General features: G+C 42.5%; 1 protein-coding gene across 1 annotated transcript in view; it reads left to right on the top strand.

The window, feature by feature from the left end:
- IPCEF1 (interaction protein for cytohesin exchange factors 1) overlaps positions 1-22,802 on the top strand; it is a 37,865-nt gene that overhangs the window by 2,319 nt on the left and 12,744 nt on the right. The window contains exons 2-7 of the mRNA XM_056852756.1: positions 4,229-4,265; positions 4,812-4,981; positions 12,044-12,117; positions 12,980-13,051; positions 15,496-15,554; positions 19,502-19,593. Of these exons, the coding sequence (XP_056708734.1) occupies positions 4,229-4,265; positions 4,812-4,981; positions 12,044-12,117; positions 12,980-13,051; positions 15,496-15,554; positions 19,502-19,593 (504 nt within the window). The remainder of the gene's footprint in view (positions 1-4,228; positions 4,266-4,811; positions 4,982-12,043; positions 12,118-12,979; positions 13,052-15,495; positions 15,555-19,501; positions 19,594-22,802) is intronic.

Here is a 22,802-nt window from a genome sequence, read left to right as displayed (position 1 = left end):
CAAGGTTCCTCATTCAGCATAAAGGATATGTAGGATCCATCCCACTATATTGTACATGGTGAAGTCAGCTCAGGTAAACTTTTTTTAAAAAAACTTTTTTTAGCCAGCATCCAGAAAATATGGGCAAAATGCATGGAAACACACGGGAAGAGTAAGGCGACCTCTGATGGTTGGAAAATGCGTGCATAATCAAAACAAAACCCTGAAGTAGTCTTAGGGGTTACTGCGGGGGAAACACCTATGCATAAAAGGCCATTGTGACCCTTGGACATCGTCTCTGAATGGTGAGAAGTTTCAGGGATTAGTGTTTACCTGGTTTTGTTTCACTGGAGGAAAGAGCAGTAAAGACTTATGCCTTTTAACATGGGAATTATAATAATGGTAATGATAATGATGATAACAACAACAATAACTTTTATTTTTTATCCTGCCCTCCCCCAGCAAACAACGCTCAGGGCTGCTAACATCGTGTAAAATTTCACAATTACAATTCGATAAAACAAATACCATCAAGGATAATCAATTTAAAATTTATTAAATATAATCCCACCCAACGGCACCAAAATATCCCCATTTAGGGTGGATGTTATCTAACGTGTTCTTATCTCCCTGCCCCTTTGTCAAAGTTTTGCAACCCCAAGGGGGGAGGGATGGAGATGGAAAAGTTTAAGGGAAGGAATTTTAAGGAAAATTGAAGGACAGGACCCAGGGAAGGGAAGAAGAAGAGTTGGTTTTTATATGCTGACTTGCTCTGCTATTTAAGGAAAAATCGAACCAGTTTACAATCACCTTCCCTTCCCCTCCTGACAACAGACACCCTGTGAGGTAGGTGGGGCTGAGAGAGCTGTAAGAGAGGTGTGACTAGCCCAAGGTCACCCAGCTGGCTTCATGTGTAGGAGTAGGAAAACCAACCCGGTTCACCAGATTAGCATCCACTCCTCATATGGAGGAGTGGGGAATCAAACCCCGTTCTCCAGATTAGAGTCCACTGCTCCAAACCACTGCTCTTAACCATTACACCATGCTGTAAAGGGAAGAGAAAGGGGAAGAAAGAAGGAACAAGGGGAAGAGAGGCTGGCTCTGCATATGCAGAGCCAGCCTCTCTTCCCCTTGTTCCTCAACCATAAGCCTGGGGGAACATCTCTGTCTTACAAGCCCTGCGGAACTGGGTTAAGTACTGCAGGGCCCAGGTCTCATTTGACAAAGAGTTCCACTAGGCTGGGACCAGGGTGGGAAAAGTTCTGGCTGAGGACAGCCGGACAGTTTTGGGCTCAGGGATCTCCAATAAGTTGGTACCAGCAGAGCATAATGTTCTCTGATGGGTATATTGGGAGAGGCGGTCCCACCGATACAGTAGTCCCAGACCATTTAGGGCTTTAAGGGTTAATACCAAAACCTTGAACCTGATTTGGTACTCCATCTGCAGCCAGTGCAAGTAGATCACAAGTGGATGCTTGTGATCCCACTGATACAGTAGTCCCAGACCATTTAGGGTTTTTAAGGTTAATACCGAAACCTTGAACCTGATTTGGTACTCCATCTGCAGCCAGTGCAAGTAGATCACAAGTGGATGCAAAGAGGCACTCCTCCAGAGGAACAGGTCTGCTATCCCATAACAGATCTTCAAAGAGAGTGAGAACCTGCACCCCAAAATGCTTTTGGCCACTCCAGCCATGGCTCTCTCTGTTTCTCTTCTCCCTAGAACTCTGTTCCCCATAATCTCTCTCAGACATCTCCCTAACAAAGGGCATAAATCTTCCTTTTAAGGCTCTCAGACCCCTCCCATTGTTCCTCCTGGAAAACCATTGGCCAGATACCAAATAGTCCCTAGTACTCCATTGATTACTGGAATGTCAAGTGTCAGTGGTGTTCTGTTGTCTGTCCACACAAACTTGTAAAATGCTTCCTTGCTAGCCTGACACTGCAGTCTAGAAGATGCACTTCATCTGCACTCTTTGGTCTGCCTAGGAAGGTTATTTTAGCCGAACCCCTGAGCATTCACAGAATGCAAATTAAACATGAATCCTGTCCATCACAATTTGTTCAATTCATCTTCTAAGCAACTATAATTTCCCATGTCTTTTGTTGCTCCCTTTTGAAGAAACTCAGGTGGTGGCAAGATGCAATGTAGATATGTATTGGACCAGTCACAAGATGGGTTCAACATGTTCAGGTGGTTGTGTGGACTGGGCCTTAGGGTGAGCAGGTATGTTGTGACGTGGAGCCCTTTAATTGGAGGATAAGGGGTAATGCGATTGAACATGGGAAATGGTTTACATATTTAGGTATATACTTCCACTATAGAGCCAGTTGGGTAACTCACAGGAAACTGGTGATAGCAGCTGCGCAAAACAGTATTTTGGGTATCACACAATTCTTCTATACTAAAGAACATCAGTATGTACCTGCAGCTCTTAAAGTCTTCAATGCTAAGTTAACTTCTCAACTTCTATACAGAATCCCAATCTGGATCCAGGCCTTAAACGAGGATTTCGAAAAAATACAATCCAAATTCCTACGAAAAATTCTTGGAACACCATCCTGTGTACCTTATACAGTCTTGTGCTTAGAAACAAACCAAAGACATTTGGAAACCAGAGCTTGGCTTGTAAAAACAAAACTCTGGTTACGATGGCACTATAAGGCTAAAACGAACAGTTTCACTCATTATACGCTAACTGAATCTGATTCATCCAGATGGATACGTTTTATTGAATATAAAATTAAATCAATTGGAATCCCCTTGGATTCCTTGTACTGCCTTTTCCCCCCTGTTGTGATGTGGAGGCCTCACTTCAGTGTGAAAGAAGAAGTTGGTAGCTGATACGTGGATCAGTGGGTGAGAAGGAGTTGGGGAGACATTGGATAATTGGAAATTGGCTGTGGTGGAGGAATGAAAGACTGTCAGAAAAAGGTCCAGAGAGAAGGAAAGTCCCTTCCTCACTGTTACAGTAGATGCCATACACTTCAAAACAAGTTCTACTGCATGCCTGCCTCCTCCCTGAAGCCTCTTTGCTGGAGTGGTTTGCCCTGCTCTTTTGACAGCACCTTCCCAGTTTTTTTGCTTGAAGTGTAGTCTTTTGGACTTTCCTTTTGCTGCACTAAGTAGTTTTAGCTTTGTGGTATGCCCTCCACTGAAATAGGAAGTCAGGAAAGTGACTGAATATGTGGTGCGTATTCATTGCTCCATGCGTGCCACATCAAGCTCTGACTTGCACTTGTGAAACACCTGTGACAGGTCACGCACCACAGAAAGGGCTTTCGTAGTCTCTTGATTCTGAATGTTTCCACTGAAGGCTGCTCAACATATTCAGCTGTTAGTCATCAGGAGTAGAAGTCATTGACTGTTAAGAGTTGAAATGGATCTTGGAGGCCATCTAGTCCAACCTCCTGCTCAGTGCAGGAATTGGCATTGACAGCATTCCCGGCCGATGGCCGTTCAGCCTCTGCTTAAAGACTTCCACTGAAGGAGAGTCCCCCTCCCAAGGTGGTCTGCTCCACTGTTGAACAGCTCCTTCCATTAGGAAGTTTCCCCTGCTATTTAGCAGAAATCTGCTTCCTTGTAATTCGCACCTATCAGTTCTCGTCCTGGATCAAAGGAACGCAAGTCTGCTTCATCTATAATCATCAAGCGATGTGATGCTGATGATGGACACGTGCGTGTGACTTGGCCTTTCCTCTTCCTGACCACAGTGGAATTAAATGGGCTGGACTGTGAAGCGGATGTAACTCTTTCACCACCTCTGCCCCGCTCCTCTGGCTGTTTGCAACCTTGTTCCGTGGGAAGGCTGCAAGTTTGCACCGGTGCCCAACATGCACGTTTTGACCCTTTGAGTACCAGTGGGCCATTCGGATAGCTGGCCACGGGCAGTGAAACTTCAGCACCAGCTTTTTTTGGTTCTGCTTTCATTTAATATAATGAGCAGCCCGTAAGAAGCAGAACAGTCTGCGGGTGTGAAACAGGAAGCTGAAGTGATAGAGGCATAACGCTGTTCCACTTGCTCTTGTGGAACATGCATCGGTTTTAATTAAAGCATTTTCTGCTTCACCTACTTGCGTCCCCATGAGCACTGGTGTGTGTGTGTGTGTTTGAATGACTCCATTCGAGGCTGAGACAGCCCTGCCACCCCCTCCTCCTCTCCTCCTCCAGAGCCCCCCTCCCTTTTCTACAAATGTTACAACACAATTTGAAATTTCCTCTATTCTTTCCTTCCTGCATTTCTTGCAGGTTCCCTTGCGTCAGAAGACGAGGAAGAAAAGTCAAGGTAATGAGGTCTTCCTTTTGTTCCTCTTTTTGTTCAGTGTGGCATCTTGTCCACGAGACGAAGAGGGTTTTGGAGCGTTGTTTAGTTGGTAGTGGGCTCCTCTTCAAGCCCAGTTTTGCATTGATCCGGAGGGGGGGGGGAAACGAAATGACGGCATGCTGTTCATATGGACTAAGCTGGTTTGGTATGTTCAGTATTGGAGGGAGCTGGTGTGTTTGAGAGGGAGAGACTGTCTTTCCTTCTTAAGTCATTAGAATCCTCTTCTGTGTATGACATTAAATAATTTAGTTATGTCGTTGTTTTTGAAGTTTTACATGAATTTATTGTAATTTGTGGGCACTGAAGGCTTAATGCTGTGTACAGTTGCCTTAAGAAGAATATTAATAATTGATTCGTGATCTATATTTCTCACAGTAGATTTCCTGAACGCTTTGTTTTGATTGATTTAACTTTGCTGACTGTTCCTAGAGGAAATGTGTGTGTGTTATTACATGCACTTTTTTCTTTTTTAAAAAATCACGTTTTCTCACATCTTCACCTGTACAGGAATTTGTGTAATGAGCCGCCGAAGGATCTCTTGTAAGGATCTGGGACTAGCTGATTGCCAGGGATGGCTTTACAAGAAAAAGGAAAAAGGAAGTTTTATTGGCAACAAATGGAAAAAGTACTGGTGTGTGCTGAAGGGCTCCTCATTATACTGGTACAGCAATCAGTTGGTAAGCAAAGGAAACACCTCTGTTGGTTAGGTCTAAAAAATATGAAGAAAAGAGCTTGTTCCTCTGCTCTTTGTTGCTCCAGATAATGTAGCATTTAGAAGTTTGGTCTGTCATTTGGTCTGTTTATATAGTTTTATCCTTGCATTGAAAAAAAATAATACCTTTGCTGAGTTTTGATGATAAGCTGAGCCTGCATACATAACCTGCATTTACTTCTTGGGAGAAGCTGTATGCCCACAGATGCTCCCCTAGTTGCTCCTCTAGCTGACGGCTGGTATCAATACCCCTCAATCCTTCTCTGCTGGCTGTTTAGCTAGGGAGGGGGAGCAGCAGTTTTATTTTTCTTGCCATCTTGCAGGAATGGTTCTTGCAGGAACCATTGTGGATTTCTCTCCAGTTCTCCTTGAATTTGCCAAAATCCAACATGAGCTCCCAAACAAAGATTTCCTCTGCTTCTCTCATTCAGAAGAGCACATGGAAGAGGCTTGATTAGCTCAAGGATGCTGTTTCAACACCTGTCCTTAGCATCTGGTCTGGCTTCCTGAATCCCCAGGGTGATTTGGGTCCCTGAAGTTATAGACCCCGGGAATTTTGTACCTTCTCTCGGTGAGCTTCTAGATGATATTGTAACATATCCTGTCAAAGTCCTAGTCAGCTTCTTGATTAGAGAGATGATTCAGGAAGTAAAGAGGTTTGCTCCAAAATACCCAAGTATCTCTGTGGTGTTTTGGCTAGCTGTGGATAATAAAGCAAGGGGGACAACATCTGCAGCAAAGTTGGTGCTAGAATGAACATGAGCTAGTGCCTTAGTAACCTGGCAGAGTTGGTGATGACAAAAATCCTTGCTCTTCACCACTATTGCATCTGTGCAGCACCACTGGGGAGATCTTTTCTGAGTGTCTAAAGAACAGCCAAGACCCCCAGATAAGCTGGAAGACTTAACTAGCTGTCCTTTTTGATCTTTGTAGATAGTCACTTGTATCTATTTTAGCATGAACCGAACATGAACCTCCATATCAGAAGCGCAGTAAATAATATGTAGCTGAAGGAGACTAACTAGAAAAGTCTTGGAACTGGTTCCTCCTTGACAGAGCGGCTGGATCCTGCTGTAGTAAAGCTTTTCTTAAAGAAACACTCAGTGGACCAGTGCAGTTTGGGAAATGTTAGGCTACTCTCCATTTCCAGGGACAAAATGATTGAGCAGTGAGTGAACCTGCTCTTTGACATCCTTTTATGAAACTGGTTATCTGGAACCACTTCATTCTATATTCTGATTTGGTTTGGGATTAGTTGCTTTGATGGATGACCTTTGCTGTGAAATAGTGGGGGGCATGATTATGTTCCTCATCTTTGGCCCCTTTCCAGCTTTTGATACCGTCAAACACAGTATCTTTCTGGATTATCTATCAGAAATGGGAGTTGTTTGCCTGTTATAGGGATTGTATTTCTCTAGCACTGGAAGAAGAAGAAGAGTTGGTTTTTATATGCTGACTTACTCCACGACTTAAGGAAGAATCAAAGCAGCTTACAATCACCTTCCCTTCCCCTCCCCACATCAGACACCCTGTGAGGTAGGTGGGGCTAAGAGAGTTCAGAGAAAGCTGGGACTAGCCCAAGGTCACCCAGCTGGCTTCATGTGGAGGAGTGGGGCAACCAACCCGGTTCACCGGATTAGTGTCTGCCGCTCATGTGGAGGAGTGGGGCAACCAACCCCATTTACCAGATGAGCGTCCGCCACTCATGTAGAGGAGTGGGGAATCAAACCCGGTTCTCCAGATTAGAGTCCACCGCTCCAAACCACCGCTCGCAACCACTACACCACTCTGGCTCTCTGGAAGAGCTGCACTGGGTGCCATTTCCTTTGTGTTCACAATTGAGGGCGCTCCCTTTTGACTGCTTAAAGCCCAAATAGTCTGACCCTTGGGTTTCTCAATGAATCCCTCGGTGGCAGGTCCACAAACGGCTTGCAGATTCACAAAGAAATCACCATTCCACAAGGTGTTCTTGCTGCTATTTGCTCCTGGTGTGTGTGTCTGTGCGTGTGTGTGTGTGACAATACAGGCATAAGTGCGGTAGCTGTGTTTCCCCCCCAGCGAATTAGTGTGTGGGGAAGAGTTAAGTATCCTCTCCCCACTGCTCCAGTTATATTTGGAGCCTTCAAGCCTGACACCCAGACAAAAACCAAATAGTTGAGAGAGGCCAGTGCTGATCTCCTTTGCAGTGCTGATCTCCCTCTTCGGCCTCACTTTAAAAGCTCAAAAGGGTCCAGTGCTCTAAAGGAGAGGAAGCTTTGTCACCTGCATCATTTGCAATTTTCTGTGGTTGCAGCAAAGGGGGGGTTGGCTGGCGTTTTTGGTTTTGCAAAAAGGACCGGGGAATGCCCCTTCCCACTGAAATAGCCAAGCGCAGGGCTCTCTCTGAGAACAAAAGCAGGGAACGAAAGCAGGGAAGTTACTCAATGCAGTGAGGCGACTGTGGGGGCTGAGACTCTGTTCAAAGAAACTAGCTTCACCCCCCCCCCCATTCCTTATGCTTCTATGTGATGGGTCATGTTTTTTGTAAAGCAAGAGTTTGGTTCATCTTGAAGCAAAATCTGCCGTTTCCCAGATGCAGGGACCCGTAGCATAGCAACAGCAACTTGGTGTGAAAACCGGTTCTTCAGTAAGATTTAAGAGGAAAAGAAGAACTGGTCATTCAGCCTACGCTGGGTTAGGTTTCCCTTGTTGAAACCCATGGATTCCCTGATGTGTGTGTGCCTATAACAAAACACACCAAGAAGAAGTTCACACAATGAATCTATTCCCCTCCCCATCCCCCGTGGTCTCTTGCACACCTTAAGCTGCTCCTGAGGATCGGGGAGGGACCCTGGAGACAGGATGGCTTGCAGGAAGTGGAGGCTGTAGCTTGCGAGGATATGGGCAGGAATCAGCCTCCTCTCTCTTGCACAAGCATTTTCACAAATGGGGCAAGAGACTCTGCAAGAGTAATCGTGGTGGTGGTATGTGGGATGCTTCTTGCTTATTTCTCCTTCTTGCTGCAGCCTCCCCCTTGCTGTATTCTGCTGGGGGCGGCGTGTCCTGAAGGGGAAAGATCAATTCCATGGATTTTTCTTTTCACAGAACCTAGGATTCCACCTATTAGTTTGCAATTGAATAGAACCATTATTCAATCCAAGGCTTATAAAGTGCATGTGTTTCAGAATTAGACTGAAGAATAGGGTTGCCAACCTCCAGGTAATGGAAAAGATCCACAACAGCACTTACAACTATAATAATAAAGTAAGGATTTTTATAAAGTGAAAAAGGTGCAAAAAAGTGAATATATACACATGAATACAATAGAGTACAATAAGATACAAATTATCAAAAGAATCCAGCACAGATGGAAATTCAATTGAAGGATATAAGCATCCTGTAAGGCAGGTAAATCAATATATATTGTACACAATATGTTGTTATTTCTTCTCTGTATATGACAAGCTGGACGGTAAACAGCGATGGCGAAGCCACAACTAGGAAGTATCAAGACGTGTCGTCTAGATCAAAAGCACGTTTTGCACTTGGCTTCATCAGCTACATGTATCTAAGAGAATTCTTCCTTCACAAGGAAGACTTTGGTCCTGTTTGAGACTTTATTTATTATGACTATTATGAATTCTCTTAGATACATGTAGCTGATGAAGCCAAGTGCGAAACGTGCTTTTGATCTAGACGACACGTCCTGATACTTCCTCATTGTGGCTTCGCCATCGCTGTTTACCGTCCAGCTTGTCATATACAGAGAAGAAATAACAACATATTGTGTATAATATATATTGACTTACCTGCCTTACAGGATGCTTATATCCTTCAATTGAATTTCCATCTGTGCTGGATTCTTTTGATAATTTGTATCTTATTGTACCCTATTGTATTAATGTGTATATATTCACTTTTTTGCACCTTTTTCACTTTATAAAAATCCTTACTTTATTATTATAGTTGTAAGTGCTGTTGTGGATCTTTTCCATTACCATTGCAGCACTGAGCCTTGTTTGTCTCCAACCTTCAGGTAATAGCAGAAGATCTCCTGCTATTACAGCTGACCTCCAGCTGAAAGAGATCAGTTCACCTGGAGATAGGGTTGCCAACCTCCAGATCTCCTGCTATTACAACTGATCTCCAGACGATAGAGACCAGTTCACCTGGGGAAAATGGCCGCTTCGCCAATTGGACTTTATGTAGGGTTGCCAACCTCCAGGTACTAGCTGGAGATCTCCTGTTATTACAACTGATCTCCAGCTGATAAAGATCGGTTCACCTGGAGAAAATGGCTGCTTTGGGAATTTGGCTCTATGGCATTGAAGTTCCTCCCCTCCCCAAACCCCACCCTCTTCAGGCTCCGCCCCCCAAACATCTCGCCAGTGGTGAAGAGGGACCTGGCAACCCTAACGCTATGGCATTGAAGTCCCTTCTCTCCCCAAACCCCACCCTCCTCAGGCTCTGCCCCCAAAATCTCCTGCTGGTGGCGAAGAGGGACCTGGCAATCCCAGTGAAGAAGCAGATATGTGTTGGTACTCTCTGTGTGCATACAAGGATACCAAAGAAGATCACTTCATTATCTGCTCAGTTTATACCCCTATTCACAATCCTTTAGGAGGAAGTAAGGACTAGGAGTCATCTTATGAACTGCAATATTGCAGTCAGATTTAATTGCACAGTCTGAGGAAGCAAGTCAATGTGAAACAAGTATATACCAGAATCTTGTAATATCTACGTGCAAATATCATTGTCTGTGATGCACAGCACCAGCAACTCATAAATCCAACGCTAGCTTATACAGCAGATGAGAGATCCAGGCTAGCTAGAAGATCCAGCAAGCGGGATTTCAGCTACGTGAATGGCTAGCACCAACCAGCTGATCGCAACTCTGTGTGCATCTTTCCATCGCAACAGGGCAATTTGTGCTTGAACAAACATTAACCATCCCTCCGGAACACTTCACTTATTACCAACAGTGTTTTCTGATTCCAGGATCACCGTGAACTGAATTGACAACCAAAGATAGGTTATTGAATGTGAAAAGTTGGTAACTTGTATACACATTGATGTTTATGTTGTAATTACAGTAGTAAATATATTTGTAATTATCAGTGGCTGTGTATTGAGTATTATTTCCTTTAGGATTGCATACCTTATATCAATACACATCGTGTTTATTGAACCTCCAGGTGGTGGCTGGAGATCTCCCACCATTACAACTGATTTCCAGGCAATAGAAATCAGTTCCCCCGGAGAAAATGGCCGCTTTGGCACTTGGGCTCTATGGCATTGAAGTCCATCCCCTCTCCAAACCCCACCCTCCTCAGACTCCACCCCCAAAATCTCCAGGAGTTTCTCAACCCGGAGCTGGCAACCCTAGTTATGTAGAAGAAATGCATACATAAAGAACAAGAAAATCCAATGGCTACTCACAAGAAAACACAAATGAGAAAATGACACAAGAACAGAACAACACCATTGGGGAATCAGCTACAAATCAAAAGGCTGGAAGCCTAATGAATATTATATATTACAAATAAAGAGCTGAAGATAACAGTTTTTCCTCTAACAGACTCACTCAATGCAAGGTCAATGATGTCAGTTCTTCTTGTGTCGTTTTCTCATTCATATTTTCTTGCGAATAGCCGTTGGATTGTCTTGTTCTTTATATATATATATATATGCATTTCTTCTATGTAACTGGTTTTCAAAGTAGACTTTTCATACATTTTTCATTGTTAGTGAGTAGTTGTTTCTTTCCTTCTGTGTTGTTGCACTTTTTTATAGGCTGTTTCTAGCATAGCCACAATTCTTTCTTTTGGCTGATGTTTCCTTGTTGTCTGCAATTCCAGTCAGACTGTGTCACTGTATTGGGTGCAAGAGATGTTTCCCTTGATTTTTATGGCAGGGACAAACTGATTAGTCAAGCAGATCTTTGCAGATGTGAGATATCAGAAATATTGTCAGTAGTCTGACCCTGTTGGCCCAGTTTTGTGGCTGAGAAACAGACCTCTAAAAAGGATGGAATTGAGAACCCAAAGCTCTGGTGTTTGTTTCTGGATGGCTACTATGCACAGTGACATTATCCTACTGTGTAATTTGGGAAATAGGTATAAGAGGAAACCTGTATTTAGACCTGAAGCTCTTCAATTTATGATTTCTTTTGTTTGAAGCTTGGGAAACATTTCTCAAAGCTTGAATCTGCACAGGTCCTCAGTATATCTACAGCTAGCCTGTGAAAATGATCTCCACTATTTCCATGCACAGAGGTGCAATTACATTGCCAATAATACTACCTCAAACCATGTTACATAACTGGATGCAATCTATCTGCATGATCTATGATGGAAATTGTTGTTATACACAAGCTCCTCTCTACCACAGCTATAAGTGTGGTAAATGCACATCCAGATGTATCCTAGCTTCAGTTTCCATGTGTTGAGGTAGGAACTCTAACCACACTAAAGGTAAAGGTAAAGGTCCCCTGTGCAAGCATTGGGTCATTCTTGACCCATGGGGTGATGTCACATCCCGATGTTTACTAGGCAGACTTTGTTTACGTGGTGGTTTGCCAGTGCCTTCCCCAGTCATCTTCCCTTTACCCCCAGCAAGCTGGGTACTCATTTTACCGACCTCGGAAGGATGGAAGGCTGAATCAACCTTGAGCCGGCTACCTGATGCCAACTTCCGTTGGGATCGAACACAGGTCGTGAGCAGAGCTTTTGACTGCAATACTGCAGCTTACCACTCTGCGCCACGGGGCTCCTAACCACTGTACATATGGCTTTTTCAAAATCACCAGCACTGTGTGGTTGCTGGTGACATTAAGCACACTACTGTGTTCTGCAGTGTTCGGATTACTCTACTGGTGAAGTTCAGAGGAATGCAGCCGAGGCTGCGAATCTTTCTCACCATGTTTCTTTGCATATTTCTAACTCCTTCTAGCTAGAAATATTACTTAAATTTCAGTCAGTTTCCAGTGCACATTTTTGATAAATAATTTGATATACTTCACAATGGATGCTGATTTATTTTGTTACAGGCAGAGAAAGCTGAAGGATTCCTCAGCCTTCCAAACTTCTCAGTGGATCAAGCATTGGAATGCAAAAAAAAGTAGTAAGTCTGTCATTCCGCCTAGAGCATTGGGCAAATAAATATTTACAAGCCAAATTCTACATGTGAAACTAATAGAGGGCATTTGGGGTGTATGGAGGATTGAGATTTATAGCAGTTTAAAAAATTATGTACATATATTGAAGTATAAATAGTAATGGTTCTCTTTGACTTCCAAGAGAGAGGATTTAACTGTAATCTGAACTGCAATATCATTGTTTTGAGAATTTCTATCAGTCTTGATTGTCTGAACTCACATGTGCAGGACAACTGGCCTTTGGTAGCTCAAAATAAATCAATGATATTAATGTGGAATATTTTTCACTGCAAAACCGATTGCATACTGCTTTCCAGAGTTGGAGGGAAGAGACAGGGCTATTAATTCTTAAATCTGTCATATGTTGTACATTTTTAATCACTGCTTTCCATTATGACTTTTATGGAAAAAATGCATGTCTACAAAATTCGCACCAACTCCTACTTCACAATCCCTTAACCCTCAAAAGACCAGGCCTGTCCTGGGCAAACTTGGGATTCTTCTTCAAATGAGGAATACCAAAGAGATGCAGATTGGCTCATCAGAATTCTCAAAATGTCACTTTGTATTTTAAATAGTTTTTTTTTAATGTGAGAAAATAAAATATTGGCCAAATTACTGGAATACATTTTTTAAAATGATCCTAAACACTCACCTTTACAAAAAAATTAAATTGTTCCCATCTATATGAATACATGTTGAACGTGTTCTTTCTTTCTTTCTTTCTTTCTTTCTTTCTTTCTTTCTTTCTTTCTTTCTTTCTTTCTTTCTTTCTTTCTTTCTTTCTTTCTTTCTTTCTTTCTTTCTTTCTTTCTTTCTTTCTTGAAGTGCTATGAAAATCACCCATCCACAGATCAAGACATTTTATTTTGCAGCAGAGAATGCAGAGGAAATGACTATGTAAGTAACAGCAAATATCTATCTTTTCTCCTCTCTGTTGCTTTAAGAAGAAACATGGGTTGGAGCCTATGCTGCTATGAACAGAGCGAGTAAACAGTACGGATTTTTGTCATCTCCCTCTTTCTGCTCCAGCCCCATAATCTACTCAGTTGCTACTGAGAACCCAGAAACCCTTGTAAAAAGCTAGAAGAGAAGATCAGCAAAAATCACACCACCACCATCTGTTTAGGGATGCCAGCCTCCATGTGGGACCTGGGGATCCCCCGGAATTACAACTCATCTCCAGTCTATAGAGATCAGTTTCTCCGGACATAATGGATGCTTTGGATGGTGGACTGTATGACATTGTACCCCACTGAGGTCTGTGTCCACCCCAGGCTCCATCCCCAAATCTCCAGGAGTTTCCCAACCTGGATCTGGCAATCCTTCCCCCTATCCCCACCACCAGTGGTCAGGGGGGACCTGGTAACCCTACATCTGATCCATGACTCACGCAGGATGGAGGGCAACTGATGCCAATTCTCCCTTCTGTCTATACCCCCAACCCTGCAAAATACAGCCATATCCCACATTGTTCGTGCAGGTTCCTGGACACTCAGGAATCACTTTTTGGGGCAGGGGGCTATATTGGGGTGACAGAAGCAGCAACAGTCCCTTCTGCATATCTGCTCTGTTTGTGGCTGTTAATAGGTTCCAGACCTGTATCTTTGGTTGCATTAAGATTGGGCCTTCAACTAGTCAGAAAATATCTGGCCAAGCGACTGGTCTAATATAACCACATGATGTTCAAGTATTTCTAAAACATTAACAATATCAGGACAACAAAAAGGATGTAGGTTTGATACTTCTGGTAGTTACAAAAAACAAGTAAAGAAACAAATTTTGTTATTATTGTGAGACAATGACTAAACCTTCCAAACAATGGTAATTAATTATTATAACACTCTAATGTGAAGGATAAATGTAAAGTTTCATGGAATACTTGACAGTATTTGCCCACAGTCTGGTAACAGGTGGTCAATTGACAATAGTTGACTAGTCAATTGATCCGTGTGTCAACCTTAAGTTTCCTTTTTTTTTTTTTTGCCTTTGTCTGTTGACATATACGGATGTCTATTTATTCAGTGTCCTCTACGGCTGAGCAGTCACAATAGATTTCCCAGACCACACGGTATACACAATTTGTTGTCTGATTAATTAATTATGAAAGCTCAGTGATGGAGGATTCTGCATAAATGGACTGCTGTATCTGATAGAAGAATACAGCCTGTGACCATTCTATTTATAGTGGGCCATAGATTTTGAAAACAATGCCAAATAGGCATGATGGGAAATAATAAGGTGACTCTCAGGGCAATCGTATGTATGTAGTCAGAAGTAAATCTCACTGAATTCAATAGGACTTACTGCCAGGTAAGCATGCACGGGACTGTAGCATAGAACACCTACTGATGGTTTGCACGGGTAACAAGAAGAACCCATTGTGACACATGTGACAGATCTTGGGGGTAGATGCATTTCCCAATTCAAAATCCAAAAAGAAAACTGTGCCATACCTTTTATTAGAACCAACAACATAACACAAACTAGTGTGCAGATGTTGAGTCATCCGGACTCAAAGGGCAGGCGAGAGGAAAAGGATGTTTCTGATTATTATCATAACCCTCCCCCTCCCAATTCTGGAGATTAATTTCTGTCTACAATGTTTCCATCCCACCATCCAATCAAGGAGACCAGGATGGCTCACAAGAGTCTCCCTTCCTCGTTTTATTCTCACAACAACTCTGTGGGAATGAGAGAGAGTGGCTGATCCAAGGCCCCGCAGCAAGCTACCCTGGCAGAGTAGGGATTTGAACCTAGGTCTCCCAGCCCCTGCTCTGACAGGCATGTTCCCAGACAAGGCTGTCACTGTATGTTTTTAGATGATGCACTAGATACAGAGTCAATGGCAACGCAGACAAAAAAGGGGGTGATGGAAATGTCCTCCATCAAACCAACACAGAAAGAGGAACTGAAGGGGGAAAGCTTTAAGATCAGCTACATATACAGAAATAATGAACTGGTGGCAAACTCAAACATTTCTAAAATGTTTCTAATCTGTTTCTAATCTGACCATAATTAACCATAATTAACACAAAGCTTTCCAAATGTAACACTTAATCAAGTAAGGCCTGTTGCATTCAATATATACCTGACTCAAATGTGCTTATGTTACTTGGGTTGGTAATAAAAGGTATTATATGGCTTTGAAAAAATGCATGTGGATAATGTACTGTACATGATTCAAGGGTTGCTTTAGTTCAGATTGTTAATGTTGTTTGCTGAATTTTCAGTTTAAGATAATGTGGACAGTTGTCAAACAGCTAGTCATCTGCAAACATGGTTTAACACTGTTTTGAAATTCTACTGTATACCAATGCATTTTTTTCCCTTTTAAATCACAGATGGCTAAATAAACTAGGTCTAGCGGTTGTCAAGCAAGTTAACAAAAAGAATGAAGAAGGTATGCTCAAATGATCATTTGGAGGATGGAATCCCATATCTATCTATTTTTTATCCATCTACTTTCTGTTTATTTATTTAGAGATTTTTGTTTAATATTGTTTTTATTACAAGACATGGGAAAAGGAAAACAGGGAAAGGGATAATCAATCTTTGTTCATATTACATTTCTATTGCACCAGCGTACAAACATTCTAGGTCATTATCTCTATCATAATCTTACTTTCTTTTCTCTTACTATGGTAACATTCATATAACAATTCTCTAATATTATATTTGATATCTCTAATATTACTTTGATCAGTTATGAAAAACAATCACTTATGTCATAATAATGTCTTCTGAAATATGTACTTATGAACTGTCATATTTATCATAAAAGGATTGCCATTTCTGTTTATGCTCATACATTTCATGATGTAACAAGGTAGAGAGTTTTGACATCGTCGCATATTCATGCATTTTTGTATTCCCCATGTTTAAATCTGGTATCTCCTTATCTTTCCATTTTTGCGCCAATGACAGTCTCGCCGCTGTTGTAGCATATTGATACAGCTCTCTCTGATTAGGTGGGATTTGAGGTGGAATAACACCCAGTAAGAAGTATTTAGCTTCTGGTTGAAAATTGGTGTTCGTTAAGTCTTGTATTTCCTTGTTTTCCAAAAAGTTTGTCCTTTCTTGCATGTCCACCATTGGTGGAAATATGCCCCTTCTGTGTCTGAACATTTCCAGCAGTTTGCCTAATTTGCTTTGTACATCTTCTGTCAATCTTTCGGGGCATAGTGCCATCTGTAAAACATCTTATACCGGTTCTCTTTTACAGCCTGTGATCTAGTAAACTTAATGTCTATATTACTATTTAGCGATTTCTGCACCATTTTTCTCCCCGTTGGGGACCCGCAGCAGAATACAGCATTGTTCTCCCCTCCCATGTTTTATCCTCACAACAGCAATCCTGTGAGGTAGGTTAGGCAGACAGAAAGTGACTGGCCCAGGGTCACTGAGGGCCAAACTAGACAATACGGCATCCCTGGGGATGGACCTGGGATGCTGCCACCATTTTGCAGCTGGGGCCTGATCCAGTTCAGTAAAATGGTGCAGGAAGAGGAGGGGTTCATCCTGTCTCCCTCCTTGGATGGTTTGGGCTCTTGAAAACAGCGTGGACGGAACAAGAGCCCCTGCTGCAATCCTGAACAGGTTTGGGCCCAAGTGGCATTTGTAAAGTGAGGGAATTCCAGTAGTAAAACTGTGGTGGCTTCTGCAGAGATGCCATATCTTCTAGTTTGGCCCTGAGGGAGTTTCATGGCAGACTGCGGGTTCAAACATGGTTCTCCCAAATCCTACTCTGGCACTCTAACCACTATACTATGCTGGCTTTCCAAGAAGCTCAGGGAAATGTTCATGGTTCTTCCTTTCTCTAAGTTATCCTTGCCACATCTAGGGTTGCCAACCTCCAGGAGAGGCCTGGAGATCTAGAATTACAACTTAACTCCAGACCTCAAAGATCAGTTCTTCTGGAGAAAATGGCTTCTTTGAAGGGCAGGATTATTTATTTATTTATTTATCTCAATTTCTATCCTGCCCTCCCCAACAAAGGTCAGGCTCAGGCCAGCTAACAGCCACATAGGTAAATCATTAAAAACCACTCCTAGAAACAATATCCCACAATACATCAACAATTAAAACCCAGATTAATTAGAACTGTCTAAACTTAATTAAAAGATGGTGTTTAATAATAAATTCCTCTTATGGATAAGCAAAAAACCCAACAAGGGATACCGCAAAAGCCACAGCAGCAGAGACGGCACTAGAAGGGTCCAGCAGGGGAGACTGACTTATGTAGAATCGTTGCTGCTATTGTGCCCCACTGATAGGGTTGCCAGCTGTGGGTTGGGAATATCTGGAATTTTGGGGGATGAAGCCTGAGGAGGGTGGGGTTTGGGGAGGGGAGGGACTTCAATGGGGTATAATACTATAGAGTCCACCTTCCAAAGCAGCCATTTTCTCCAGGTGAACTGATCTCTGTCGCCTGGAGATCAATTGTAATCCTGGGAGATCTCCAGCCACCACCTGGAGTTTGGCAACCTTACCTACTCTCTCCCCTCCCCAAAGTCTGCCTTCCTCAGGTTCCACCCCTAAATCTCCAGGAATTTCCCAAATTTTGGTTGGCCACCCTGCAGAAACTCTGTAAGGTACAAAAAGCTGAGAGAGAGTGACTGGCCCATGGGCGCCCAGGCTGCTTCCACACCATAGTGCAAAATCACTCCCCTGCCACACTGTTGGCAGTAAGCAGCAGCACGGGTAATGGCATCCACTTGCACCCATTCCTGACCTGCTGACTGCTGCTGCTGCACACAACCCCAGTTCTGTCCTTTCCCATCATCATGTCTGTGTCCCCCCCGCACACACACTGTAGTCTTCACTTTCCTCTTCACTATGCAGCTGCACTGTAATGCTATCGTGTGGCTTAGCAAGGAAAGGGGGGGGGCACCAACCCCTAAAGGGCTAAATTGGGGAAATAATGTGGTCCTCCATCATTTTGAAAGGGCTGAAAGTGCCCCCTCTCCATACTGATTACATAGGACAGTGTTTCCTCTCCCCCTACAGTCACTCTGAAGATTCCCCTTTATAACAGAAACAAAACCCCAACACTTTTTTTCTATACCAGGGGAGAAAGTCCTGGGCAGAAGCAACTCATGCTTGGAATAAACACGATGCCATGTAAATATTATCTTTTAATCTGTGGGCTTGTTGCCTTCCATGATGCAGGGAATGATCCCTGTGTAGCAGCAGCCTCCCTGAGGTTTGTGACTGAGTGGGGGTTTGAACCTGAGTCAATAGGACACTGTGATGTTTTGCAAACAATACAGTCAGTGAAAGATTTTCAGACCAGTTTAATGAAGAACAATCTTGGCCTGGTTAGAAATTTGGTCCAAATATGGAATTTGTCTATTTAAAGGATCGACAACTATAAATGCCATTTTGTAAGGCTGGTGTAAGCCCTCTCTTCCATTTAATGTGTCTTGTAAACTTGTAATGGCTTTATGACTTTATACCCAAGATTTGGTATCTTCATACTTTGGCTGTCTGCCGCCACTGAGCTGTACTGTACAATGTCTACTGTAGCAAAACAAGAGGAGGGGAAATGGCTAAATATAGAAAGGAACAGAAAAAAATTACATACGTTGGGTATTTCCTCTATGGCCATGTAGGCCAAATGTGTCCCTGCTAAACTAAACAGTAAGAAGGAAGTAAGATAGATAGGAGACAGTCCTCTGCTGTCCTGGGACGCCAGATGCAGAAAGCACCAAATGGAGAGTAGGACAGGAGCTAGAAAGCATCAAATGTTGTTTAGCAGAGCGCCAGGATCCACCCCAGTGGATCTCGGTAGGGTCAACCCTACCAAATTTGCTGAAGAAATGCTGCCAATTATAAAGCTGGGGAAAGGCTGTTAAAAATATACTGTAGCAGCGGGTCATCTTTTGGCAGAAAGCTCGATGCTACTGTGGGCGAACCCTCTCCTTTGCTAGCACTAGACATATTTTGCAATTCCTTTTTAATGCTTTGACAGGTTTCTTCAAGCAGTATATCCCTTAATGGGATTAGAAGTTATCGGCATATCTCAGTTTATGAATATAAATTATCTTTATTTATCTGTAGGAGATATAAATATAATAACCTGATCAGTGGAGCCCTGTTCTTCATGTACACAAGCTAATTTATGTATATTTTAAAATTTTCATTCTCTTACCCTCAACCATGCTGTCTTTTTGCAAAAGCTTGGTAAACTGGGAGGTGTAGAAAATACCGTTTTGAATAGAAATCACCCTGTATGCACGACTGGGTCAAAATAACTTTTTGCATTTAACTGCTAGGAGTGTGCTTTAGTAAGCAAAGCATTGAAAAGGGAATACAATGCATTTTTTAAATGTTGTGGTTTTGCTTCAGAGTGCTATAGTGAGAGTGATCATGAAGAACCAGAAATAAACATGGAGACACCACCCCCTCCATATTCCGACCAGCCGGTGCAGCCTCATTTGGTATGTATTATAGTAATTAGCATGTTGTGTGTGTGTGTAAAGTGCCGTCAAGTCGCAGCCGACCTATGGCGACCCCGTAGGGTTTCCAAGGCAAGAGTCTAACAGAGGTGGGTTGCCAGTGCCTTCCTCCGTATAGTGATCCTGGTATTCCTTGGTGGTCTCCCATCCAATTACTAACCAGGGTCAACCCTGCTTAGCTTCTGAGATCTAGCCTGGGCCATCCAGGTCAGGGCAATTAGCATGTTTCCACTTGCTAAATAGCTGGTACAAATGTTGTCCTGTCTCATCCACAAGGTACCTCTCTGACAAATGATCTGCACTGAAGGGTTGTCAGTTGTTCATCTGCTGTGTTTTCTTGAAAATTTATTGCGTGCTTATGAAGGCCTGCCATAAGATTGGTAACATAAAAAAATAAGAGAAACATAAAATGCATCCTGGTGAATATATTGTTGTAACGGAACACATGGCAGCTGCCTTAGACTGAAGGAGACAATTGGTCTCTAGGTCAGTGTTGTCTATTCTGACTTACAAGCATCTTTTCAGAGTCTGAGGTAGCTCTTTCATATCACCAGGATGCGGTTTGGGGATGGGAGGGACTTCAATCCCATACAGTCCAATTGCCAAAGTGGCCATTTTCTCCAGGTGAACCGATCTCTTTCGGCTGGAGATCAGTTGTAATAGCAGAAGATCTCCAGCTACTACCTGGAGGCTGGAATTCAGTACAGACACAACATTAATAAAATTCAATTCTATAAAGAATGGATCAATTTTATATACAATTCATGAGTGCAATATGCTGGCCTAAACTAACTACTGACTATGACAAATTTAATAGGATATGCAATATCAGAATCAGAAACACCTTTATTGGCATAAACATAAATTACATAAGGGTCAGTGGTCAAAGGCAAATCTCCTCCTAGTAGCAAAATAAAGAAAGTTTGCAACCGAGTCAATAATAATCCTATCCTTTGTTACAATAAGCTTATGGGTTTTACCATAATCTGATTGCCCCTCGAGCAATTGCAAGCTAGATAAATAGTAAATAAAATAGTGCGAAGGTCCTTATAGAATTTACAATGGAGCAAAACATGCTCATTATCCTCAATTTTGTTCATCCCACAAGGACACAGTCTCTCAGTATAAGGGATTTTCTCTAATCTTCCATATAACACCTTGGAAGGATGGACATTAAAACGAACCAACATAAATGCCCTACGGAGAAGTGGTTCAGTCAAGCAGAAAAAATATTTCGGAAGAGAGGGCTCAGGAAAAAAGCCCCAAAGCGTTGGGGAGCAATGGCCAGCAGCAAGGCTATTCAATTCTTGTATCTCAATATCGATAAGTCTTTGTTTAATCAGCGCAAAGGCACTATTTTCAGAAAGCAAGGTCAAGTCGTTTATATTAAGGCCAATGGCTGAAATTTTCTTATCAATATTAGATCTATGGTGCTCGGCAAGCATGATAGAAATCAGGCAGTTGGTGTCACACCTAAAATGAAGACGTAACCAGAATTTAATCGTTGTCATCCAAGCCTTAGTTTCATTTCATTTCATTAACCTTTATTGGCATACCAAAAGACAGAGATAGAAAAACAACAACAATATACCCAAGCCTTAGTTATTAAACGTCTCTGTTTCAATTCCAGAGCCGCATAGGGTACGCAAGCCGGGAGCCCTAAAATTTTTCTGATATGCAATAATGAAATGTCCATATGGATCACATGTACATTATACAATTCCAATCTCAAAGCTGGTCCATATATAGTAACCCAGGCAGAATATTTTTCCAATGATAGAAGAGGAGAACGGTGCCTCCACAGTAGAAGGGGATACGGCCGTTTCGAAGTCTTCTTCAGTCCCACTTCTAGTCCAGTTCTTAATGCTTGTTATCCATCTTGTATAATTAAAGCATTTTGACAACAATTTTCTGTCTGAGAATGGTTTACAGGTTCCTCACCAGGATACCAAAGACAAGTTGTAACAATATTGCACTCGTGAATTGTATATAAAATTGATCCATTCTTTATAGAATTGCATTTTATTAATGTTGTGTCTGTACTGAATTCCAAACCCATTGGGTACTTGTATAGAGGTGTTCTTTTTTTGTTTGTTAACTACCTGGAGGTTGGCAACCTTAGACATCACACTTCCTTTGGAGCCAGAGCTTCTGCATGATGGCAGAGGCAATGGCACTGTAGGTGGGTTGGGGGAAGGGGTGGGTGGGTGAGCAGAATGGTGTGGGGTAGGCGGATAGGAGGGCAGACCAGAAGGAAGGGGGTGGGAGAAAGAGCTGCCACTGCACCTACACCACGCCAGCCAGGCTGGTAGTAGAAGGCAGAGAAATGTTTAGATACCAGTCCAAAGAAGCGACTAAGATATTTTCAGGTATCCTGCTTAGTTATTCTGTTGGGGGGGGGGGGATGACAGACTCTCACTATGTAGCCCATAGAGTCTGTGATGGACAGCGGCTTAATTCGACTCAAAGGAGAATCTGACTTGAAATTTGAGAGTCCATGATTGCTTTTGTTGCTTGTACTATCTCCTTAATGTGCTTTAGTGCTATTCGTTCCATGGCAATGAACGTTCTGTGATTTCATGATGTCTTGTTCTTGTAACCTTTTTGAGCCCAATCATTTCATATATTTTTGCTATTATTACCCTGTGGTACAGCTCATCTTCTCTGGTAAGCCCAAGGCAGTTTACAGCAGCGTTTTTTCCTAAGACACACACTTAAGGACTTGCAGTCTAAATAATAAAAGCACTTGAATAAACAGGGTGTTGTTGGTGTGTTTGGGGGGGATAGCTCAGCTTGTGGAGTAGCTGTCTGGTGTGACAGATTTTCCTAGCGCTCATTTGGGTTTTATAGTGTTTGGATAGCGAGCCATGCTGCCACCAATATCCTCTTCTAAATTTTCCCTTCTGTTTCAGCAAGATAAGGTAATCACTACTCATTCTATCCTCCTTAAGTTCTCGGGTGGGGGGAAAGGAAAAAGAATCGCTGGCATAATAACATAAAATGAATTACAGTAACATAAAACGAATGATTATGTATGCACCATAAAAATGAAGAGTCAGACATGCTGTAAAAGTTGTAAGTATCAGAGCGCAAGAATTTATGCTGGGACACCGGTAATCGCTAAATAAAATGGCTCAGTTTTTGAGCATCCAGTGAGTAGCTTGTTCTCTGGGTACACCAGCATTTGCCCA

This window comes from Euleptes europaea, chromosome 7 (genome assembly GCF_029931775.1).
Source record: "Euleptes europaea isolate rEulEur1 chromosome 7, rEulEur1.hap1, whole genome shotgun sequence".
Lineage (NCBI taxonomy): Eukaryota > Metazoa > Chordata > Lepidosauria > Squamata > Sphaerodactylidae > Euleptes > Euleptes europaea.
Note: the sequence above shows the minus strand (reverse complement) of the source record. Positions and strands in the feature narration are given on the sequence as shown.